Source organism: Ceratotherium simum, chromosome X, assembly GCF_057802395.1.
Source record: "Ceratotherium simum simum isolate JZ-2026a chromosome X, ASM5780239v1, whole genome shotgun sequence".
NCBI lineage: Eukaryota > Metazoa > Chordata > Mammalia > Perissodactyla > Rhinocerotidae > Ceratotherium > Ceratotherium simum.
Genome location: NC_141940.1, coordinates 60,036,982 through 60,064,261, shown reverse-complemented (window position 1 = coordinate 60,064,261; position 27,280 = coordinate 60,036,982). Strand labels below are relative to the sequence as shown.

Genomic DNA, 27,280 nt, shown 5'->3' with positions numbered 1-27,280 from the left:
CCAATCTTCCTCAAAAAAACAAAAAATCAACACAGTGCTTACAAGCACAGCCTTCAGAATAAATAGATCGAGTTCAAACCCTGACCCTAAGAGTAGATAACTGTGAACTTAGACAAATTATTTATCCTCTCTAAATTATCTATCTATAACATAGGGATAATGCTACCCACCTCACAAGGTTGTTTTGAAGATTAAATGCGGCATCACATGCAAAGAACCTGGCAGAGCACCTGGCACATAGGAAATGCCCAACAACAGTAGTTATCAGAGATTATTATTATTACTGGTGGTGTGACAGAGCTAGAAAAAAACTGCCATGAAAGTTTAAGTTGGTTTATCACAACGTGGTATCTAACAGGATCTTTCCGCATTCTTTCCTGCTGTATTTTGTGTTAGTATTAGTGTCTATTACTCTACTGGAAGCCCACTTCCAAAGGTACCACTAGAGTTAACATTCTCAGTCCATTCTCAGCCTGGATTGATACAACAGGCTCCAGCTCAGTGTGCCTCCATCATGTATTTCTCCATGATGTTTTATTCTCCACAGAACCTACATTTCCAGTGAGTTGCTCTACCGCTCAACTTCGCTCAACAGTAAAAACACCCCGTACATGATAAGCCTTGGGAAGTAAACATCTGCTAATTGATTGCTCAAGAACTAACAGCAGCTCTTCCTTATACCACAATTAAACCCTACCCCACAAAATCTTCCTCTTCCTGTCTCTAAACCAAATCACCTTCTTTATTTACTATGTTCTTGTCTCATCTCTCCTAATTTCCAACGTGGCATCTCTGACTCCCAATTTACCAACTCTAATCTCCATGTTTTGGCCCATATCAGTTGTTCCTTCTGGGCTATTTTTCCCACACACAATTCCCCCATCCCCAAACATAATCATATACTTCAACAATGTATCCATTCTAAGAAAAAGTTTAAATTTCACTTCCAAGAAGTCTTCCCTAACCCAACCACACTCATCGTTCTATTACTCTATGCCCCCATAACACATGCATGCAGTTTACCTTCCATTTATTCATGAGTTTCTTTTTAATAGTCCTTTGGATGTCCAGTATACAGTTTATCTTCTGAACTTTAATTCCCTTGAGTGAGGACCCTAACATCTCTTCTTGTGTGCCCCTCACAACACCTACTGCACTGCTCTATACACATATCTAATAAATGTTTGATGAATAAATGGTTTATACATGCAAAAGATGGAGATATATATGAAACAAGCTTATTTGTAGAAAACACAAAAAATTAGGCCAGGAAAAAATTAAAATTGTAAATCCAAAAGTCTGGGTGCAATGAAAAAAAGTGCTTTATTAAAATTAACACAATAAACACTACAATAAAAAAGGACACAATGAAAGAATAAAATAACTTGGGGGGCCGGCCTGGTGGCACAAGCGGTTAAGTGTGCGCGCTCTGCTGCGGTGGCCCGGGGTTCGCTTGTTCAGATCCCGGGCGTGCACCGACACACTGCTTGTTAAGCCATGCTGTGGTGGTGTCCCATATAAAGTAGAGGAAGATAGGCACGGATGTTAGCCCAGGGCCAGCCTCCTCAGCAAAAAGAGGAGGATTGGCATGGATGTTAGCTCAGGGCTGGTCCTCCTCACAAAAAATAAATAAATAAAATAAAATAACTTATTTTAAATGTCAATAAATAAAATGCCATGATGTTTTCTGTTATAATCTAGTAATTTTAATTAAACAGAATGAAAAAAGGACTTGATATCATTAATGTTACAACAAATACTTCTTAGATCTAGGAAACCGTAGTGGAGAAGTTCTAGTCCTTGATGCATTACTTAGCAGACATTAGGCAAGTCACTTAATCTCGCAGATTTCCCATCTATAAAATAGAGATCATTCCATCTGCCTTACCTTTCATAAGGCTTCTGTGAGATAAATGAGCTAACATATATGAAAAGTATTTTATAAACTCTAAAAGGTTAATCAAATATAAGATATTGTTAAACTCCCCACAGGTCAAAGGCAACTCAAAACACATGTACCTAGGTTTTCTGAGATCACATGTTGAAACCTCCTTAGCCACATAACCACACAATAGCACCATTGCCATCAGTGACATTAAAAATGAAGAACAATAATATTAAATGTGATTTATATATTTTTTATAGAATTGTTCACATTCTGTATTCTCTTTCATTATTTTGAAAACCAATAAACCAAAGTGTGTTCCATGAGGGATCTAAAGTGACAACTTTCAGCAACAGTTCCACGCCTAACGATTAAACCAAGAAATGACAGGATAATTAATTACACTTCACAGATAAGAGAGAATATGGCAACTTATAACAGACCATGATGATGACACCATGGAAACTGAGCACAGCAACTGATCTAGTCAGTGGCCCTCTTATTACATTTTGAGAAAGTGGGCTTTCTAGCATGAATGATATGTATTAACCAGTGCTGGACAATCTGAAAGATATGTCAGCATACTTAATTAGAGGTATAAGTGTAAGGAAAGAAATTCTTCTTTGTGAATTTGTTCTACATCCATAAGCTATTAAGTTTTACGGTTCTCAACATCATGATTTGGTGAAATCCATAGCACTATGGAAAACACGTGCAATAAAAACACAATGGTGTCCTTACTTTCCATTAACAACCACCACAATATTTCTGGAGTTCTGCCAAGGTCGAATTTAATACCTAACTAGAAGTTTATAAAAACACCAGCAAACTTTCAAAACTCCACTTAATTCCTCAGTAAGCAAAATTCTGTTCATCAAAAAGAACTTACCTTCCCTCATATTTAAAACTTTATACTATGGTAAAAAAAACACTTTCTTAAAAAAAATAATTCAACCTTTTCAAGAAAACTTCAGAAGAATATAGTAACTCAATTTTATTAATTTTAAAGTATTTGAAAAGTATAAAAACACATTTTCCAGTTGTAAATGAATGTGGCTGGATTATAAGCTCTCAAAGGAACCTCTGAGTTCTAAAATGCTCCTATGATTTTAACATATAAAGGGGAAAAACTCTGCATCATTAGTTCTTATAAAAATTTTCAGTATCAAAATAGATTTTATAAATGAAATCTAATCTAATTTATACTGCTAATTTGAATTTCAAAGGCCATTTACAATACTGTATAACAATATTTTTGAGATAATTTTACCTAACTGCAACTTCTGAATACTGCTTTGTGTAATGCATTTTTTACTAATTGCCAAAATCTATATATAACCCTGAAAATTTGAGGGTATAAATTCTGATATTATCTAGTAATGTTTATCAATTAATGGCAGTAAGAAAGGAAAATCTCGAAGTGAATATGTCATATTAATGCCTAGTAACAGTCACTCTTTTAGATGAGTCAAATAAAAAACTGCCGACCAGCTGGTTAATTTATTCAGCACAGGTGTTCACTATTTATTTTTCAGCCATTTGCACCTTTCCCCCTCAATACAGCTTGTTACAGAAAGTGTATTATCTTACTTTGATGTATGCACTTTGTTCTAAAGCCATTCATTTGATCTGCACAGTATATGTTATACTGCTACACAGCTGTTTATTCCTGCAAATAAATCTTTAATCGTTACTCATAAGAGTTACAAAAATCAGACTATCCAAAAGTTGTTTCAGAAAACAGCAATACAAAAAGCCACTGTAATCAATTTTGAATTGCTGTAATATTTCAGTACATATATTTCCCTATTTGTTACCAACTTAAAATGTTAACACGTACTATAGAATACAGCTGTAATATCAATCTCTTGTCACATTTCTCCAAGAACAAAATTTCATAAAGTGGTGTACAGCAGGTACTCCTGGTTGCCTACTCAAGAACCATGACCCCTTCCTCCCTGCCACAAGAGCTGCAATTTTGATTCAATACCAGGCAGAAGGTGCCCAGAACTAGGGGATGGATCATGACTCATCAAAACCAATTATGGTAATTTTACTGCCCCTTGCTAGTGATTGCTTTAGGAGTAAGCAGGTTATCTAGTTTTAACCACTGAGACAAGGGAGATTCTACTGGGAGCTCTTGGTAAAGACTCTCTAGTCTAATAACAAAAAAAGCATACACATGTTAGGAAAAACTCTCCCCCTTCCTTTCATGTTTAGAGACTTTTGTTGTATGAAAACCTGTTTGGAATCATGACAACCATCTTGTAACTCTGAAAGGAAAGCTAAGAGAAGAGCAAAGCAGCTACCCGAGAGCTCTGATGTCATTAAGATAGCCAAGACTTGGAAGCAACCTAAGTGCCCATCAAGGGACGAATGGATAAAGAAGATGTGGTATATATACACAATGGAATACTACCCAGCCATAAGAAACGATGAAATCCAGCCATTTGTGACCACATGGATGGACATTAAGGGTATTATGCAAAGTGAAATAAGTCAGAGGGAGAAGGTCAAATACCGTATGATCTCACTCATTAAGTAGTAGATAATAACAACAACAAACAAACACATAGAGACAGAGATTGGATTGGTGGTTACCAGAGGGGAAGGGGGAAGGGAGGAGGGCCAAAGGGATAATTCGGCACATGTGTGTGGTGATGGGTTGTAATTAGTATTTGGGTGGTGAACATGAGGTAATCTATGCAGAAATAGAAGTATAATGATGTACACCTGAAATTTATACAATGTTATAAACCAATGTTACTGCAATAAACAAAAAATTTAAAAAAAAAAGATGCTCAATTAACAAATTTTGCAACTACCTACTTACCTACCTACCTGCTCACCTGTCTGACCTCCCACCTTCCTATCCGTCTACTTGTTTAAACCACTTTTAGTTGGGCACTGTGTTACTTGCAGCCTAAAACAAACTTATTTGTATACAGCGATGAACAATAGCTTTCCCTAAATTGTAAAAATTACAGGTGATTTTTCATACTTTAACATTTTTTTATTCCTTTCTTCTTATTGGCATTATTGCATTTTTGCCCAAGAAGCTCATGTTACTTGTATAATTTTTAAGTTAAAATTTTAGAATCCAAAATAAGTAGAATTTTAGATTGCTGTTACAATAGTATCTTATTTTGGTATCAATCCACTAGAGAGTTGGTTCATCTGTAAATCTAAGAAGCAAATTTTCATCCTGCTTTACCGTTATCATGCCAGAAAAGGGGAAACAATGCTCAATATTATGCAAAACAAAAATAAGCCAGAAAAGGTACAAGTTCTTGCCAATATTTTAGAAAGATAAAACCTCTCCTCTCTAAAGAAACTACATGACATTATGCAATTAACAGGCAACAATCTTTTACCTAAGAATTGTTTGAGTTTGTGTGACTTCAGTGTGAATTAATGTCTTGTGCCTTTTCATTGTCTGTTGAATATTTAAAACTAGAAATAGTAGCTGCTTTTATTCCCCCATATAAACTACAATCACGACAATTAAAGGATACTGGATTCATCCCTTATCTTCCCAACACTGGGAGTTAGGCACTTTACTTCCCCATTACAGATAAGACTACTTCACAATACTAAACAGTATTCTAGTAAATTAAAGAAGGAAATGCACTTCCTTAGGTGCTAGTCTTCACAAAGGAAATACTTTATTCACTTGGTGGAATGGCTCCCTTGATATGCACACGTATTTATCTCCTGCCTGAAACACAACATGCACAAGCTTTCGAGTTAGATAGACGTGGGTTCAAATCCTGGCTCTGCTATCTCTGGCTCTCCTGAGCTTCAGTTTATTCATCAGTAAGATATACCTACAGCTCATGCACTTGGCTGTAGCACAGACTAAATGAAAAGTGAATGAAATAAAATATGCAAAGCAGCAGGTTATAGCAGTTGCCACAAAGATAACATTCAATAAATGCTAGTCCTCTTTCACTTCCTTTCCATAAGTCAATTGTATAATCACAAAATTTGTTTCAATGAAAAACAATCTACGTATAGCAAAAGCATTTCTGGCCCAAACTGGAAATTATCCCACTTATTTCAAGCATTCGGGATAACAAAGCTCTGATATAACAAAATAGTCAGGATAGTTCTTTACAGAGTTTGTGATACCTGAACTTAAGCTATGATAACAGACTAATCACCTCAATTTCTGTTTTAGTATCTAGCCTAATTTTGCAATAACCAAAAGTACTAAATGTAATGTTCAAAAGATAACTAAAAATCTTTAGGTTTAATGCTTCAGAATTATTTTTGAAAATAAGTCAACAATAAAAAAACAATGTGCTATCCTTATGTTTATATTAGAGTATGGTGTTACTGATTTGCCATGTACTTTGAGGTATTTTCCAAGCAGTGGTGATGGGTTTTCACTGATCTACTCGCATCCTTGCCTGTCCTCCTTGTAATCAAAGATTAAAAATTGAGAGCCCGGGCCGGCTCCGTGGCTTAGCGGTTAAGTGCGCGCGCTCTGATGCTGGCGGCCCGGGTTCGGATCCTGGGCGCGCCCCGAGGCACCACTTCTCCGTCCAACGTGAGGCCGAGTCCCACGTACAGCAACTAGAAGGATGTGAACCTATGACATACAACTATCTACTGGGGCTTTGGGGGGAAAAACTGAATAAATAAAATCTTTAAAAAAAAAAAAAAATTGAGAGCCTACTGGTTATGGCTATAATATTGTTTATGGCGAAGAGATATATACTTTATTTTTCCTTGAAGAAATATCAAGTGGCATATGTGAGAATCAAACCATAGATCTGGGCCTAATAAACATCAATTCTATAAATAAGCTAACTCATCTGGTCTGAAATGGGAAGACAAGTTAAAATATTTCAGAATTCATATTATAAAGCTGTCTTTACATAGCATTTTGAAAATTTACCAAAATATTTAAAACAATATTCTATACATGTAGTGTACCAAGGATTACAGTTTGACTTCTATTTGCTTGATGTAACTAAATACAGTAAGCGCTTGACATGAATGACCATTAAAGCCTAGGACTTTTGGTAATTTGTCATTTGGTCAAACTGTGGATTTGATTTGCACATGCTGAGAGAGTAGTGTGCAATAACAAGATAATTAGCAAGTGAGAGACCCTAAATGATTGCCCAGCATTAGTGTATAATTACAAAGTCCTCAGGAAGTGATGATAACTTCCTTTCTGCTCATTAAGTGAGTCTAAGGATAAGTAGAAAACACAATTAACTTGTGGTGTGTAGCTATGGACAGAAAACACATGACACTCAATAGAAAACAGACTCTGAAAAAAAAAAAGCCAATGGAAAGGAAGACATAAAACTGTTCCTCTACAGAAGACATGACTATCTATGTAAAAATCCCAAGGACTCTACAAAAAAAAATTGCCAGAACTAATAAGTGAGTTCAGCAAGATCTCAGGACACAAGATCAACACAAAAATCAATTGCATTCCTAGATACTAATAACAACTATGCAAAAATCTAAAAAGACAATACCACTTACAATTGCAATTGATCCAAAGAAAATTAAATACTTAGGTATACAATTAACTAAACATGTACAGGATTGGTATGCCGAAAATTACACAATTCTGTAGAACGAAATCAAAGACGACCTCCATAAATGGACAGACATACTTTATCGATGGATTGGAAGACTCAAAATAATAAAGACGTCAATTCTTTCCAAGTTGATCTATAGCTTTAATGCAATTCCTATCAAAATCCCAGCAACATTTTCTAGACATAGACAAACTTAATAAAACCTTTATATGAAAAGGCACAAACTCTAGAATAGCTAAAACAATCTTGACAAAGAAGAATAAATTTGGAGGAATCATTCTAACTGATATTAAGTGCTACTATATAGCTGTAGTAATCAATACAGTGTGGTATTGGTGTGGGAAAAGACATATAGATCAATGGAATAAAACAGAGAATCCAGAAATAGACCCATCTAAGAAAAGCCAACTTATTTTTGACAAAGATGCAAAAGTAATTCAATGGAGGAAAAACAGCCTTTTCAACAAATGGTGCTGAAGCAATTGCAGTATACTTAGGTTAAAAAAATGAACACTGACCTAAACCTCACATACAAAAACTAATTCAAAGTGGATCGTGGACTTAAATGTAAAACATAAAATTTTTTTAAAAAATAGGATAAAATCTTCTGAATCTACAGCTAGGCAAAGAGTTCTCAGATTTGATACCAAAAGCATAGTCCACACGAAAAAAAAACCTGATAGATTGGATCTCATCAAAATTTAAAATATTTGCTCTGCAAAATATCCTGTTGAAAGAGAAGCTACAGACTGGGGGAAAATATTTGCAAACCACATATCTGACAAAGGACACATATTTAGACTATATAAAGAACTCTCAGAACTCCACAGGCAAAAACTAACCCAATAAAAAAATGAGCAAAAGACAGAAACAGACATTTCACCAAAAAGGATATATGGATGGCAAATAAGCACATGAAAAGATGTTCACAATCAGCCATCAGGGAAATGCAAATTAAAACCTCAAAGAGATATCACTACATACTTATCAGAATGGCTAAAATAAAAAAAAAGTGACACCACCAAATGCTGGTGAGGACATGGAGAAACAACCACTCATACATTTCTGCTGGGAATATAAAATAGTACAGCTCCTCTGGAAAACAGGTGGTCAGTTTCTTTTAAAACTAAACATGCAATTACCATATGACCTAGCAATTATACACTTGGGTATTTATCCCAGAGAAATGAAAAGTTAACGTTCACACAAAATCCTGTAAACGAATGTGCATAGCAGTTTTATTTGTAATAGATAAAAGTGGAAACAATCCAGATGTTCTTCAATGGGTGAATGATTAAATGAACTGTGGTATATCCATACCATGGAATACTACTCAGCAACAAAAAGGAACAAACTATCGATGTATGCAACTGTGTAACAACCTGAATGAATCTCCAAGTTAACTATGCTGAGTGAAAAAAAGCAAATGGCAAAAGGTTACATACTGTACAGTTCCATTTACATAACACTCTCAAAATGACAAAATTATAGAGCTGGAAAACAGCTTAGTGGTTCCCAGGAGTTAGGAACTGGGAGGAGGGTAGGAAGGAGATGAGGTATGGTTATAAAATGGCAACAGGAGTGATCCTTGTGGTGGTGGAACCGTTCTGTAAGTTAACTGTGGCGATGAATACATGAACGCACTTGTGTTAAAATCGTATAGAAACTAAACACACACACCCCCACACACAGACACGCTATGCCCACAAAATGTAACATTAATATCAATAACCCATATGTAAAAAAGCAACAACAACAACAAAAAGCCAGGAACCTGTATCATATTTTTCCTTATTTATAAAAGGAGATTCACAAAGATTTTGTTATATATCCCATAAGAATGTCAAGGATCTATTACACAGTGATATCCTTACTTACTCAAGGAGAAAATGAGAGAATTTTCTAGAAAACCAAAGCTAATCTCTTAAAAATGATAAAATTTTTATTGTAATCATTTTTAATACTCATCTTTCTAAAATGTGTTTCAAATCCCCCTACCTTTTCAAGTTGAGGATAGAAAATATAATTTAACTTTTGCCTGAAGAGACCGGAACATAATAATGATCATCAATTGTTATACTGTGCTATAACACAGTGGTGTCGTTGAGGGATCCTCTGGTATGAAAAGCCATCTGCCCCTACACTAGTAATGGCCCAAAGCTTGGTGATGCCATCTACTCCTCCTGGTAGTTTATCAACTAGCACCTAAAATAGCAGCATATTAGAGACCAAGGGGACTTTTGAGATCACCTAGTCCAAACCCTTCCTATTTTGCTAACAGTAAAACAGAGGCCCAGAGAGGAGACATATCTTGCTCAGTATCACACAGCAAGTTGAAGGGTAAAGACAGGACTATAACCCTGGTCTTGGTATGATTCTCAGCGTGCCTGCCTCTAGCAAATACCCCCTTCCTATTTGCTGCTTTAAACTACTACGGTAGAAAAACCAGAAAATAAGGTTGTCAGAAACACGTATGAAACAAGGCTTTTGATTTAAGTCAGCGGGTCCTGGGTGATGATCTCTCATATAAAGTAAATCTCTGTGACAGCTATTTTGGCCCTAGTCCCTTTCACAAAATTCCAAGTTTGTGGCCATGATCCAAAAGGTTAAGGATGCCATAGTCTGTCTGGGGCTAAGTGAAGTACTATTATTCCTGTTTACCCATGTTCATAGCATCTATTATAGGCAAATGGATTTTTTGTACATTCCTCCACTGGATGCTCCCAGGGATCTTCCTGCTTACTATTACATTAATAACCAGCTACCTCTTCCAAGTAAATGAAGACACATAGAACATTATCCCAGTTCACCTCTTCCTCCATGCTCTAACGGGCAATAAGAGGAACATATAGCGGAGTCCTACTTGTCTGTTTTATTTTTTTTTAATTTTATTTATTTATTTTTCCCCCAAAGCCCCAGTAGACAGTTGTATGTCATAGCTGCACATCCTTCTAGTTGCTGTATGTGGGATGCGGCCTCAGCATGGCCGGAGAAGCGGTGCGTCAGTGCGCGCCCAGGATCGGAACCAGGGCCGCCAGTAGCGGAGCGCACGCACTTAACCGCTAAGCCACGGGGCCGGCCTACTTGTCTGTTTTAAAAGAAACCTTCCACCACCAATCTTTTACTTTATCACTTTGAGAAGTTCCAAAAATGAAACTGATGAGATCAGAAATTGAAAACGAGGTGATTTCCTCTGCACTCAAAATGTGTCAGTTCACTGGGGCTGGCCCGGTGATAGTGGTTAAGTTCGCACGCTCCCCTTCGGCGGCCCAGGATTCACAGATTCAGATCCCGGGCGCGGACCTACACACCACTCATCAAGCCATGCTGTGGCGGCATCCCACATAAAACAGAGGAAGATTGGCACAGATGTTAGCTCAGGGTCAATCTTCCTCACTAAAAAAAAAAAGTGTCAGTTCAGTCATTAGAAACTATAAACTTTGATTGTCATAAAAAGTAGAGAAATCGGGGGCGGCCCGGTGGCACAGTGGTTAAGTTCGTGCACTCTGCTTTGGTGGCCTGGGGTTCACAGGTTCGGATCCCAAATGCAGACCTGCACACCGCTTATCAAGCCATGCTGTGGCAGGCATCTCATGTATAAACTAGAGGAAGATGGGCACGGATGTTAGCCCCGGGTCAATCTTCCTCAGCAAAAAGAGGAGAATTGGCAATAGATGTTAGCTCAGGGCTAATCTTCCTCACCAAAAAAAAAAAAAAGTAGAGAAATCAGAGGCCTTGAAATATCAAAAAGTACCTTTCAGAGGGTCAGAGTATGGCTGTCACTATATTCAAGTCAAGTACTATTCATAAACACACAAGAAAGTTGTCAAACATTTATTCCTGGTTTCATTAAAGTATATGACCTTTCAGTTGAGATCATCTTCTTTTATAAATCTGTCTACACTGGCTCTAAACAAAATCAGTTATACCTTTTTCATACTGAATGTCATTTAACATTATGCAAATTACAATCTATATCTGACATTTCAAAGGCTGTCCTTTTGCAGAAAATCATAGAAAAGTAACTGTGTATTTATGGGAGAAAATGCTAGTTACCTGAAAGAACATAGTTTAAGAAATCAACCACAAGGTTCCAAACTTTCCACGGGCTCAAGTCACACTTACCTCTGTGTCACAACAAGGATATGTAAAATGACAGAGCATATCCTGAAGAACCTCTAGTGTCTTGGATTTTAAGTGTTAATTACTATTAAAGTGCCTGACAATCTAATGTTGTAAATCTCTTGACTAACTACTTAAATGATTGTACTAAACTATGTGATTGTTACCTTTCAGCCTATCAACCACATCATCTAAAAAAATAAACTATTCCAATTGTTTTAAAATAATGAATTCTCTAAGAAGGAGACACTTAAAACATTCTTAGTTCCCACCGTTCTCTCCTGATTTACAAAAATATGTCCCCAAATTGAGTGTTATGACCACTCAATTTTTTTATTCAGAATTATAATTTTCCATTTTGCTACAATGAATATTATCTAAGAAGAGTTGGAAGAACACTAAACTAGGATTAAAAAACCCTGGGTTTTAATCTTGGGCTCCACCCCTATATCTAGCTTAAGTGTGGCCCTGACATTTCTCAAGCCATGAGACCTTCAGCAAATTAATCTCTTTGAGCTCCACTGAGGATTCTGTAAAAAATGCAACTAATACTATCTGCTCTATCCTAGCATAGGATTGTTGTAAGGATCGAATAAGATAGTGTATTTAATTTAAAAGAGCTTGGTAAATTGTAAGTCATTAATGTAAGATATTATTATTATCTAAACAGAGAAAACTGAAAGTTAATTTTAAAAAAGGCAAACCAGCATATCAATTAGACTTGTAGCAGCCAATGCCATACAAATCCTTACTATGGGCTTCTTCTGAAGATGTGTGAATAAGAAGTCATTAACTTAGTTTATTCTAACTAAATACTTTTCATACCTTGCATAACAAAATATTTCCACATGTTGAATGGTTTTATCCTTCCTGCTAAGAGCAACGGCTTCTTCATTTTCAAGGATCTGCTCTTGCCATGCAGAGCTTTCATTCACAATGTCACCATTTTCCTAAAGAAAATACAGATGAGAAATTTTAATTAAATTGAGCAATCTAAACCTCTACTTTTCTGAGAAAATTTATGCCTTTCTAAATTCACACTTTTCCTTTCATCTCATCAAAACTCAAAGGAGGATATCACTTCAGAGTCACTGAAGCAACTCCAGCATAGTGTGCCAACTTGAAAGGAAGGAAAAGAAAACAATGCATAAAAATCTATCCTATCAAAAGCTAGCTCTGGTTTACAGATTTCTATCAGGATATGTGACATTGTGATGCTGTCATTTGGACATGGCTGTTTTGACTTGCTTAAGAACTAGGACAACTAACCATCTGCTGAGAACCAAGCATGTCTGTTGTACATATTACTTATCAATAATAAAGTTTTTACATTTTGCTGTCAAAACAGTAGGCTCAAAATTACTTCATTCTTACTTACTTTCAGATCTTTGAAGGTTTGTCACTAGCCATGAAAATTTTGATTATATGTAAAAGTATTTTTGAAAAGTACTCAGACCAATATAGCTAAGGACTTTATAATAATCAACCCCTGAACATTTTATATTCAGAAAGACAATAAAAATAAGAATATATAATAAAACGTAATCTCACTAAGGGTTGAAAGTGGTTCTTTAAAATTTTCAATAATTCCTAATTATATTTTATGGAGAAAATTTTTATGATATAGCAATATTTGAATACAGGGGTTTTTTGAAGATGTCAAGATATACTTTTTCCAAATGTCAAGGATCAACCTTTAATCTGTTTAAAATTTTAATCTACTTCACACATATCTCTCAGAGAAACAATTTTAAGAATGTTTTATATATATTCAAAAACTAGTAGTAAAATATAACTACAATATCCTTTAAGTAAATTCATCTCAGAAAATTTCTAAACTCACAGATTTCATAAAGTATGGCAATAATTATTTTTAAAAGACTTCATTCTCCTGAATTTAACATTTAAACTGAAGAAAAGTAGTGGCAGATGCCTCTTATTATCAAGTATAATTATTAGATAGTATTAAACATCCCAACATAGGTAGAAGAGGAGGTAAAGTACAGCAACTTTGAATGTATAGACATAGAGTTACAAGCCTGAAAAAAGAACTCTGGACCAGGGACAGAGAGTGAAGTGGAAAAAGATATGGTGACAGAGTCAAGATGCTAGAGTAAAAGAAGCATTAAAAGAAATGTCTACAAAAATATTTTTATTTTAATAAATCTAACCCATTACCAAATTTTATTTTTTAAAAATAACTTCACTCACCAAAAGTTTCCCATTCAGACAACTATTGTATTTTTGTTGTTGTTCTGAGATTCTAGACTAAATTTTCTCATGGAAGTACTAAATATGCTTCAGTATAAGGTGACACTTACACATACTTCCCAAGGATAAGATACAAAAAAGGGATTCTGATCAACATAACTATATGAGTGTTTAAGGCATATAGATAAAACAGTTAAATGTCTACTTATAACACTTACTTTCTTGATTTATACAGAGCTTGATTTATTATATGAAATGCTACTTTACAAATATTGCTTGTTTCTCCAAACTCTCATTTCATGTAATGCTATTATTATTCAAACTGAATGTCCACTGCATCTTCAACATCAATGTCTTTGGCATCACTAGAGGCACTTTTTGAATCATGTAGACCATAAAATCAATCAGTACAACTACAATGCTTAGTGTGGTGCTTGGCACATGGTAAGTGCTTAATAAGTTTTAGCTAACTGAATATAATTTTCTAGAGTATATCATCCTCCTTTCCCAACTGTCTAAACTCTTTTGACCTATAACAGTTTCTGTTTTCATGTATGATTGTCTCAGTAGGAATTTCATTCCAAGTCTCATGTACTATTTATGTAAAATTAGGACAGTTTTTTTAATCTGTCTCATAAGAATTGGTAAACTCCATGACATTACCAACTCCCCATATTACTATGCTCTAAATGACCTCTAAAAAACTTCTTTACAATGATATCCAACAGTTGTAGTAGTAAGATCCTACCCTTAGAAAAAAATTCATAAATTTGTATTAAATTTCTTTGCTTTTTGTTTTTACTGGTTCTGTCAGGTGACTTCTATAAATATGCAAAACTACCAATGACTGAGATCATTTCAAGTTAATGTATCTTCCCCAAATAGTTTTTTCAAAATATACTAACTGAAAGAGCAACTAGTAATATGTGAGATTGTATAAGGACTGAAATATTTTTTCTGAAAGACTATTTTGGGGAAAAAATATTGCCTTATATTTGGGCAAAGAGAATAACCATGAAATGGTATCAAGTATATATGATTTACTCTTCAGCCAACATATCTATTTATATTTAAAAAGTAATATCCATATTGTGAAGGCACTGGAAAATATTAGCTGAAAAGGTGACTGCACTATTTTTGTTAAATAAGTAAATAAAAATGAGGTCTCAATCCCATATTACAGATGAAGCTTAGAGGTTTCTTCAATGCAGGGTTATTATGTGGCACAAAATACAATCTAGTAGATTAAAAAAAATGAGATAAGAACTTTACCTGGTATTCCTTTAGCCAGGACAATAGTCCTGAAAAGCTAAAACTGGCCCAGTTTCCTCCATAGTAGCTTCTTCTGTAACAATAAAAAATAAGGGTAAAGAAAAGGGTATAAAAATCAAGTCACCAATCTTCAACAAAACACCCTTGACTCTTCAACTCATTTCATTTTCAATATTGCTGCCTCAGAGTTCAAAAGCACACATAATTGGGATGTTGAGATTAGAGGAAATAGTAGGCTAAAATAAATAGAAGTGGATCTCTCAGACCCCAAATGTAACTTTTCATTGTATAAGGACTTAAAAAAAATCTCTTGCCTCCTTACAAGTGCCACTGATCATGTGATTGTGAACAGCTTGATATGGAGACGGAGCAGGTAATGAACAAATCTGACTCCTGTTAACAAAAATGGCTGGGAAGAAAACCTTGGTAGATCTCAGAGAAAGCTACTGGAAAAACTGCTAAGTAGTTTTTTTCTAAAAGCAGTTAAATATTCAACACCACCACCACCACCACCACCACCACCACCAAATATCTCTCTCATGACAAAAAAAAAAAAAAATGTGTATGTGTGTGTGTGTGTACATACATACGTAATTGGCTACTCTAGATCTAGTGGAAGGCCCTGTGCTATTCTTTGCCTTCAGTGCAAAATATAAAAGTAGATCCTGGGATGTAGTTATTCACATCAAGACTTTTCTGATAACCATAACAAGAACAATATTCCTACTGATAATTGAGTGAACTATTATTCATCATTTCACAGTCCTGTGAAGATCACTCTGTTTTAGAGAACCCAGAGGTCTCCTAACTAGGATCAGGTAAACCTTGTAGACGTTGAACTTCTGATTAACTTCCTTAAGTAGGAGATTTTTGGCAACAAGAACTCTCTAATTCTGTAATACATATTGGGCTTCCCAATCCTTGGAAAACTCTTCACGCTTATTGATTCTTTGTATAATGAGCCCCAAAGTACACTCAATCCCACCTACAACATCCACTCTGGTTTTGGGTGGGAGAAAGTCTTGATTTTGTTTTCATTTTCAGTTTTGCTTCTCTGTGTCTTTCTCTAATAAAATAAAAATCTATAAAAGCTCTTTTTAAAATTAAACAGAGGGGCCAGCCCAGTGGCACAAGCGGTTAAGTGCGTGCGCTCCACTGTGGCAGCCTGGGGTTCGCCAGTTCGGATCCCAGGTGCGCACCGACGCACCGCTTGTCAAGCTGTGCTGTGGCGGCGTCCCATATAAAGTGGAGGAAGATGGGCATGGATGTTAGCCCAGGGCCAGTCTTCCTCAGCAAAAAGAGGAGGATTGGCTGATGTTAGCTCAGGGCCGATCTTCCTCACACACAAAAAAATTAATTAATTAAATAAAATAAAATTAAACAGAAACTAAAACCTTTAATATGATATCCAAAATTACTCATCCATAATGATACTAGATATCCTCTCGAAATTCTTTTTTTTTTTGTGAGGAAGATCAGCCCTGAGCTAACATCCATGCTAATCCTGCCTCCTCTTTTCTGCTAAGGAAGACCAGCTCCGAGCTAACATCAATGCCAATCCTCCTCCTTTTGTTCCCTTTTTCTCCCCAAAGCCCCAGTAGATAGTTGTATGTCATAGCTGCACATCCTTCTATTTGCTGTATGTGGGACGCCGCCTCAGCATGGCCGAAGAAGCAGTGCGTCAGTGTGTGCCTGGGATCTGAACCCAGGCCGCCAGTAGCAGACTGCGTGCACTTAACCGCTAAGCCACGGGGCTGGCCCCTCAAAATTCTAACATACTCCTCAATCAATTGTTGACACAGGCCTGAAGAACAGTCAGCTTTTAGGCTCAAATATTTTACTAACAATCACTGCTTTGCTCTAATAGAGAAAATGGTTAAATTGAACACCTGTGAAAGGTCTTCTACCATAGATCAATACTTTACTTATAATCTGATAGTTCTCTCAGAGATAATGTAAATTCATACACTGTCCAGAATCTCTAGTAGGCTTTAAAATTTAGCTAGAATTTCAGCTATACTAATAATTCTAGATGGCCATCCCTTGCTAACATATTGAAATCAGGAAGCCTAGAAGCTGTGATCTCTTGGATCAGAGAGAAAAGTGGAAGGAGGTGGACAACAGCCAGTAGAGAGAAGAGGGAGGAGGAAAAAAAGAGGGATGTTAGAATTAGTATTTTTCCATAGCAATCTATACTCTCTTCTCCCTTGCCTGAGAATAATATATTTCTGCCATCGCTTCCCATCCTCTAAATCGAACACTCAACTAAACTAGAAAATATCCTGGATGTTGAAAGAATAAAACAAACCTGAAACCACTGTCTTTATTTGAGATATTTAGATTTCTTTTAAGCCACCATAAGGTCATAAGCAAGAAGCTCTAATGGGTGAAAGCTTTGAGATCTAAGTAATTTTTTTTAATGGATACACCCATTTATAAGTTATATAAATATACATCAGAAATCTGACATTGGGGGTAGACAAAGGTTTCTCATACAGGACACAGAAAGCAATAAAAACTATTGCTAAGTTAGAATTCACCAAAATGAAAAACTTCTCCACAAAATATATCATTAAAGAAAAGTGAATGGGCTAGGCACAAACTAGGGGAAAATATTCACGAAACACATCTGACAAAGAACTGGTATCCAGGACATATAAAGAACTCTTTCAACTTAATAATAAGACAAATATTCAAGTTTTAAAATGGGCAAAGGGTTGGAGAAGACATTTCACAAAGGAAGATAGATGTGGTTAAAGAGTACATGAAAAGGTGCTCAACATTGTTAAGTCATTAGGTAAGTACACATTAAAATAAGCATTAAAAATGAACATAATGAGATACCACTACAGACCCACCAGAATAATTAAAATTAAAAAGACTGACAATACCAGGTGTTGGTGTGGAAGCCCAGAATGTTCATACATTTTGACGGGAGTGTAAAATGATACACTTTGGAAAAATGTCTGGCAGTTTCTTACAAAACTAAACATATACCATCCCTATGACCCAGTAATGCCATTCCTAGGTATTTACACACGAGAAAAGCATATGTTCACAAAAGACTTGTACAAATTTTTTCATAGCAGCTTTATTCATTATAAACTCCAAACAGGTAACAATTCAAATATCCAACAATGACAGAATGGATAAATAAGCTATGTTATATCCATAAGATGGATATTATTCACCAATGAAAAGGAATAAACTACTGATACATGCAACAACATAGATGAATCTTAAAAACGTTATGCTAAGTGAAAGCTTTACCCAAAAAGCGTACATTCTGCGTGATTTCATTTATATGAACTCCTAGAACAAGCTAAATTAATCAATCTATGGTGAAAAATATCCCAAGAGTGGTTGCCTTTGAGGGTGGGAGCAAGGGCAGGACTTGACTTTGAAAGGGCATGAGGGAACTTTCTAGAGCAATGGCAATGTTCTTTATCTTGATAAGGTTCTTAGTTACACAAGTGTTTGCATTTGCCACAACTTATTAAATGGTACACTTAAGATCTGTGCAATTTATCTTGAATTTTATCTTGAAAAAAAGAACCATAAATAAATACTGAACTCTAGTTTATGATATGCATGCTGAAGTGTTCCAGACCGAAGGTACTGGATGTGTGCAATTTTGAAATGCATAAATCAATAAGATGGAATGATGGATGGATAAAAGAATGACTACATGGGTAGTTACGTAATAAAACAAATATAGCAAATATGTTAATGGCAGAATCTAGGTTGCGGATACCTAGGTATTCATAGTACAATTTTTTCAACATTTCTGTATGTGTGAAAATTATCATAATAAAATGTTAGAAAAACAAAAGTAATATAACATGAGTTTTCAAACACTGACCATGATGTGCCAATTTCCAAGGTATTTTTTACTATTATCAAAAGCCTAGAAAAAGTCTAAGGAGGGCCATCTTGCTGTTTCTTTCCATTATTAAATGACCTGAGGTCAGTTCATGGTCAAAATCTATTTTTCTCCCCTATACTTGGTCATATGGTTTTTGACAGAGCTAATTGGTTCTAGTATTTTTACATGCAGCTCCCATTTTCAACTTTTCCTATTGATGTGCTCTTAACATCAGCATCTGGTGATCTCATCCAATTATGTACGTAAAAGGTGAAACATGGTTTTCATTACTGTGGTCTTTCTGACAAAAAAGGGTAACATAATTATTAATAAACTCACTATAAAACCAGCACAGGTTTTGACTAAATTCATTTTGGTATTTGTATGGTTCTAAATATGGTTTATAATATCCCTTAAAGAGAAAGCCAAGAACTTTAGATATCAAAATCAATATGATAAAAAGAAAAAGAAAAAAATCAATGTAACATTCTAATATGCTCTCTTGAACATTATTGCAATAGAAATCGTAAAAATTAAAGCCCACAAAATATTTTCTTAAATTTTATCTTTAAAGATACAGCTTCAGAATTCTGACATTCAAATTCAATTTATAAAATACTATTTCCACTGTCTTTAAAACTGTTTTTGTAGGGAATAACAAGGCTACATTACTGGTTTTATTTTTAAAATTCTATAGATACAATTTATTTTAAGGACAAAGTGAGAACTTCCTGATTGAGAAAAAAAGGGAAATGGAACGTTTTCTGCCAATTTTGTGCCACAACTGCCTTTGTACATCAAGTAAAGGAAAAAATAGTTTATGATGAAGGATGATGTTTGTCTCTATTGCCAGAACACTATTTCATACGATAAAAAAGACTGCCTTAAAACTCAAGTCTCTTTGTGGAACTAGAAAATGAGTATTCACAATATTTAAACAGCAAACATAAAAACTAATGTCTAAAGCCCACTAAAGTTTCATGATGGGAAAGTGACCTAAAATTTTCAGCTAAAATAGTAAAAATCACAAATGGACAGTTTCATTTTCAAAGATAGAAAAGCCCAATAATCACAAAACCGAGGGGTATAGTTCTCCATTGTGTGAATGTTGACCTTAATACTGTAAAAAACATGGTTTTAATCTTTCTAAAGTTTCACAAAGCTTACTCAGAGTACCACCTAAGTTTCTCCAGACACAGAAAGAAAATGCTGCACAACTATCTCCATTAACACCAATGAATAAAGCGACAGAAACATATAGTATTAACACAGTAACAAGCGATTTCTCATCCCTTACGTAGTATTTAATGTTAAGGCAACATCACTTTGTTTAATGTCTACTAACAGAAAAGAAACACGTTATAAGCGGAAATAAGTTGAACTGAAGTAGACTGAGCATTAAATCTATTAATTAGAGCCTATGAATTAAATCCCAACAATGTTCTTGTCCATTGTACACCATAATTACAATTCAGTATTGAACATTCAGCAACAGCCACAGCTACATGATGCTAAACTACAGCCTGTACTGGGAAGTTGATTCTGTAAGCAAGTAAACGAACACTGACCAAAGATAGAGCTACTGACATTCAGGCACATTCATTTGGGAATTGTTTTAATTATTAAGAAAGCCAGGAGTTGAAAATGTTTTCAGGCAGGTAGCCAATGGTGTCCAAGCTTGCTCAACGGAAAAGGGAAGCAGCACAGCTCAACCTCTAGACCTCCTATTCTATATTCACTGCTCCTACAATTCCTCTCCCTAGTATAGTAGCAATACCACTTTTAACTGACAGCATTCTTAATTTTCAAAATTGTTTTCACAACTATTTTCTCATGGATTCTTCCAGCAATCTTCTGAGGCAGGTAGGGTGTTATTTTACAAATAAGGATAGTGGGACCTGTCTCTGTAAAGTCACTAGTTCAGGGCCACATAGCTACAGCTGGCAGAACTGCAATTGAAACTCATTTCTCCTGAACCCTAATCCTTTCCATTGCAACATAAACAATCTCAAACTTCTAAGTTGGCTAGCATCATTTAGTCCATAGGATATTATAATCATAGCTGTGGTCCAACGAAGCCAAACACTTAGATATCAAAGAGCACCTGGGCCTGATTACTAAATTCACCTTTTCCAAAATGTATCCCATCAATAATACGGGCTGTTAGTAGGTGTTCCAAGAAAAAAATAGGTACAATGACAAAATAAATTTGGAAAAGGCTAGGTTTTAAAAAGTTAACCACCAAAAAGAATGGTTTGTTTACAGTAGAGCTTCTTAACACCATCAAATATGTCAATGTCTGTTCCTTCCAAGAGGGAACACCAATGAGCATTTTTTTTCAATTGAAAAAGCATTTGAAGGGATTACAGTTCAACAGAACATATTTTGAGAAATGCTGGCTTAATTCATGTTAAGGGAAAGAAGAAAAATAGAACACTATATATGTTGAGCTTGTCATTTTCCATTCACTATCTCACTTAATCTTCACAAGAATCTTGAGAGATTGGTGCTATAATTATTCCCATTTTAAAATTAGAAAAAAACAAAAAACAAAACCAACTGTGCAGTTGAGTATCTTGTCTAACTCACTCAGCTAGGAAATGGCAAAGCTTGGATTTAAGCCCAGAGCATACCAGGCCCCAAAGCCTATGCTCTTTCCACTATAGAACACTGTTTCCTATAATCCACAAGATTGAAATATTTAAAATTATAAACATAAGTATATAATACATATCGTGGGATATGACTTACTATAAGTAAAGGCAATGGGATCTGTTTACAGACATTAGATGGAATGAAGTCTAATTTTTGTTTTGCTTCTCCAATTCATCCAGATAATGAAAATGGGATATTAACTTCATGACTACGTCTACTCTAATGCCAGAACTGGAGGGACTATTCGTTTCTAGGACCTAAAATACAACCAATGTTATTGCATATCTCATATTTCATTTGTATGAATATCTTTCTATATATGATAGGAATAGGAAAATAATAGACTGGCATGTCTACTAGCATTGATTTGCCAGCTATTATTGAGAACAATATACTATGCACATTAAAGGAGGCTCTTTTCCATTTAAAATTGGTTGGAGTACTACAAAGAATCATGACATGTTTCTGTCTTCCTGGCTGACAAATAATAGAACAGGCTAGAGAATATATTGGACTTATACCCTATGTAAATTCTCATTTACTAAAAGCACCACATACCTGATACACAAGAAAACCAAGCTCCTTTCATCATTCCCTCATTCCAACATTAAGCAAGGTGGGCCTCCTTGGTAGAATATGCAGATGCAATTCTAATGTTAGAGAGGAAGACCAAGCCCTTACTTGGCTTTTAAAAAGTCCCATGAGGCTACAGGAAGTTGCTCTGGCAATCAGATCACTCTGCCAGAATGAAAAACCAGGCTGTGTTCCCAGTCATTAGGGCTGGAAAGAGACCTTCCTATGTTTAGAGTTATTAGTCGTTACACACTAGTCCATCCATTCAAATCCATTTTTAGACACCGACCTAGGTAGATGAGTAGGTAATATACGAAGGTTGCCCTCAATTCTCTTTTCCTCTCTGATCTCATCTATTCCTACTGACCCAATTTTCACTTCTCTGTTGATGACTCACAAATTTGTATCTCCAATCTGGGCCCCTCTGGTGAGCTCCAGACTCATAGCTATTTCTGGGATGAAAGTACAGGTCTTGAGTCATCAGCTTATTGGACATCTCCCTTCACTAAATATCCCAGATTAACTTTAATCTCTACATGTCCAAAAGATAAATTTATTATCAGTCCCCCACCTCCAACTTGGTTTTCCTCTTGGTTTCCCCATTTCAATATATACCAACACCATTATTACAGCTGCCTGTGCTAAAAAATCTTGAACTCCAGGAATGACATCAGCATCACGGCAGCGAGAGACATTCCCTTTGTCTATCCCCTCCAATTTACAACTAGTAAAATATCCATAACTCAATAAAGGTTCTTCTGCCTAACACACCAGGAGACTGGAGAGATCCACACATCTGTACATCTGAAGATGGGTGAATTGGAACATACAGAGGAGGGGGAAGCAGGGGAACAGCAGAGGTGGTGCCTGCAACCCTGGAACCATGGCAGCTGAGCCTGCAGCTCCAGGGAACCTGGTAGCAGCAGCAGAGGCGGCACACAAGACACAAGCCTCCAGCAGCAGCACCCGCAGCCCCAGGGAACCAGGCAGCACCTTCAGCCACAGCAACACCTACAACTCTTGCCCTCTCACCCACAAACCAAAAACCCCAGACGCAGGGGAGACTCCTGCAACCCTATCTCTTCCCCCATCCTCCCCATCCACACACTGCAGTGGTGGTCTCCAAAACCTAGGTGACCCTGGACGTAATGGAGGCACCTGCCATCCCAGTGGCCCCAGCAGTGACACGAGCAACCACAGGGAAAACGGCACCAGCAGCAACATGGAGGGCACTGGCAACACCTCTTGCAGAGGTGATAGAGGTGAAAAGTGCCAATTCTCAAATACAGCCAGAGGCAGCTCAGATAAGAGAAACCAAAAACTTATGCTAGAGTGCCACCTACTGAAAAACAAAAGAAAGGCTTCCAATTACCAACCTTTGTTAAAAATCAAAGTAAACAAAGCTTTACCTAAACAAGAAAGGTGTTGTTACTGCAAATGCCCTAGCAGAGGAACAACACAGCAAGCACCATGAAAAACCATGGCAACACAGTATCACAAAAAGAAAATGACAGTTCTCCAGAACTGAACTTAAAGTCACAAAAGATTGTGATCTGATAGAGAATTAAAAATACCTGTCATGAAGAAATTCAATGAGCTACAAGAAAATTCAGAAAGGCAGTTCAATGAACTCAGGAATAAAATTAATGAACAGAAGGAATACTTTACCAAAGATATTGAAACTCACACACACAAAAAAACAACAAACAAATACTGGAGCTGAAGAACTCGAGATGAAGAATGCATTAGAAAGCATTAGAAATAGAGCAGATCATATGGAAGAGAGAATAAGCAAGCTCAAAGATAGAATCCTAGATATAACATACGTAGAAGAGGAGAGAAAACTAAGACTTAAAAAAAAATGTAGAAACTCTATGAGAATTATTTGACTCCATTAGAAAGGGCAACATAGAGTAATGGATATCCCAGAAGGAGACGAGATGGAGAAAGGAGTGGAGAGCTTATTTCAAGAAATAATAGCTGAGAACTTCCCAAACCTGGGGAAGGAACTGGATATACAAGTCAATAAAGCTAAGAGAATATCTAATTATCACAACACAAAAAGACCTTCACCAAGACACATTATATTAAAACCATCCAAAGTTAATGATAAAGAAATAATTTTAAAGGCAGCCAGGGGAAAAAAGGCATAACCTATAAGGAATCCCCAATAGGTTATCAGCATATTTCTCATCAGAAACTCTACATGCTAGGAGAAAGGGGAATGACACACAAAATATTGAAAGATAAAAACTGTCAGCCAAGAATACTCTATCCAGCAAAGTTATCTTTCAGATATGATGGAGAAATAAAGGTTTTCCCAGACAAACAAAAGCTGAGGAACGTCATCACCACTAGACCTGCCCTACCAGAAATACTGAAAGGAGCTCTCCCACCTGAAACAAAAAGGCAAAAAGTACATAAAACTTTGAGTAAGGTGATAAATAGACAGACAGAATCAAAAAATTGCAACTCCATATCAGAATAGGTTGTTCAGCACTTAATTACAGCATAAGGTTAAAGAGAAAAAAGTATTAAAAATAACCATAGAGGGCCGGCCCCGTGGCTTAGCAGTTAAGTGCGCGCGCTCTGCTGCTGGCGGCCCAGGTTCGGATCCTGGGCGCACACCGACGCACCACTTCTCTGGCCATGCTGGGGCTGCGTCCCACATGCAGCAACTAGAAGGATGTGCAGCTATGACATACAACTATCTACTGGGGCTTTGGGGGAAAAATGAATAAATAAAATTAAAAAAAATAATAATAACCATAGCTACTTCAATTTGGTAATGAACTCACAACATAAATAGGGATAATTTGTGATAACAAAAACATAAAAGAGGAAGAGGAAAAGCACAGAATCTGTATAGGCAAATGAAAATAAGATGCTATCAGCAGAAAAATACCTATTTTATCTATGATACATTTTATACTAACCTCATGGTAACTGCAAAACAAAAATCTAAAGCAGAGACACAAAACATTAAAAAAAAAAAAAAAACCATCATAGAAAACCACCAAACTAAAATAGCAGACAGAAACACAACAAAAAAGAAACAATGGAAATATAGAGCAACAAGAAAACAAAACATAAAATGGCAGTATTAGGTCCTCATGTATGAATAATCACCTTAAATGTAAATGGATTAAATTCACCAATCAAAAGACATAGCATACTGAATGGATTAAAAACCAAGACCCAACAATATGCTGCCTCTAGGAGACCCATCTCAGCTCCAAACACAAACACAGGCTCAAAGTGAAGGGACGAAAGATGATACTCCAAACATGGTAGCCAAAAGAAGGTGGGTGTAGCCATAGTCGTATCAGACAAAATAGACTTCAAGCCAAAAAAAGTAACAAGAGACAAAGATGGACATCATAATAATAATAAAGGGTACAATCCATCGAGAAGACATAACATTTATTAACATACATGCTCCTAACATAGGAGCACCAAAATATATAAAGCAATTATTAACAGACCTAAAGGGAGAAACTGACAGTAACACAATAATAATAGAGGATTTGAACACCCCACTTACATCAAGGGATAGACCATCCAGATAGAAAGTCAACAAGGAAACACTGGCCTTAAATGAAACATTAGATCAAATGGACTTAAGAGATGTATACAGAACATTTCATCCAAAAGCAGCAGAATACACATTCTTCTCAAGTTCACATGAACATTTTCAAGGATAGACCATATGTTGGGACACAAAACAAGTCTCAATTAATTTAAGAAGACTGAAATCATATCAAGCATCTTTTCCAAAGACAACAGTATGAGACCAGAAATCAACTACAAGAAGAAAGCTAGAAAAATCACAAATATGTGGAGACTAAACAACATGCTACTGAACAACTATTGGGTCAATGAATAAATCAAAGGAGAAATCAAAAAATACCTGGAGACAAATGAAAATGAAAATATGACATACCAAAATCTACAGGATACAGCAATAGCAATATTATGAGGGAAGTTTATAGCAATACAGGCCTATCTCAAAAACAAGAAAAATCTCAAATAAACAATCTAAACTTACACCTAAGGAAACTAGAAAAAGAAGAACAAACAAAGCCCAAAGTCAGTAAAAGGAAGGAAATATAATAATCAGAGCAGAAATGAATGAAATACAGACTAAAATGACAAAAGAAACAACCAATGAAACTAAGAGCTGGTTCTTTGAAAAGATAATCAAAACTGACAAACCTTCAGCTAGACTCATTAAGAAGAAAAAGAGAGAAGGCTCAAATAAATAAAATCAGAAATGAAAGAGAAGTTACAACAGATACCACAGAAATACAAAGGATTATAAGAGACTACTATGAACAGCTATATGCCAACAAATTGGAAAACCTAGAAGAAATGGATAAATTCTTAGAATCATACAATTTTCCAAGACTGAATCATGAAGAAATAGAAAATCTGAATAGACCAATCACTAGTAAAGAGATTGAAAGAATAATCAAAAACCTCCTAAAAAACAAAAGCCCAGGAACAGACTGCTTCACTGGTGAAGCCTACCAAACATTCAAAGAAGATTTAATACCTACCCTTCTCAAACTCTTCTAAAAATTGAAGAGGAGGGAATGCTTCCTAACTCCTTTTATGAGGCCAACATAACCCTGGTACCAAAACCAAACAAGGACAACATACACAAAAAAATTATAGGCCAAATATCTCTGATGAACATAGATGCAAAAGTCATCTACAAAATATTAGCAAACCAAATAAACAATACATTAAAAGGATCATACATCATGATCAAGTGGGATTTATTCCAGGAATGCAAGGATAGTTCAACATCTGCAAATCAATCAATGTAATATACCATATTAACAAAATGAAAGATAAAAACCATATGATTACCTCAACAGAAGCAGAAAAGGAATTTGACAAAATTCAACATCCATTTATGATAAAAACTCTCAATAAAATGGGTATAGAAGGAACATACCTCAACATAATAAAGGCCATATATGAGCTAATATCATACTCAGTAAAAAACTGAAAGCTATCCCTCTAAAATCAGTAACAAGACAAGGATGCCCACTCTTGCCACTCTTATTCAACATAGTATTGAAAATCCTAGCTGGAGCAATGAGGCAAGAACAAGAAATAAAAGGT

General features: G+C 35.8%; 1 protein-coding gene across 4 annotated transcripts in view; it reads right to left on the bottom strand.

The window, feature by feature from the left end:
- The window catches only part of CHM (CHM Rab escort protein), a 167,393-nt gene that overhangs the window by 96,720 nt on the left and 43,393 nt on the right, over window positions 1-27,280 (bottom strand). For all 4 annotated transcript variants that reach the window (XR_015550394.1, XM_004436750.3, XM_087426663.1 and 1 more), the window contains exons 3-4: window positions 15,055-15,127; window positions 12,397-12,521 (exon numbers count right to left, since the gene is read on the bottom strand). Coding sequence is in view for 3 of the 4 variants with exons in the window: in XM_004436750.3 (XP_004436807.1) it covers window positions 12,397-12,521; window positions 15,055-15,127 (198 nt within the window). In the remaining variant the exon portion in view is untranslated. The remainder of the gene's footprint in view (window positions 1-12,396; window positions 12,522-15,054; window positions 15,128-27,280) is intronic.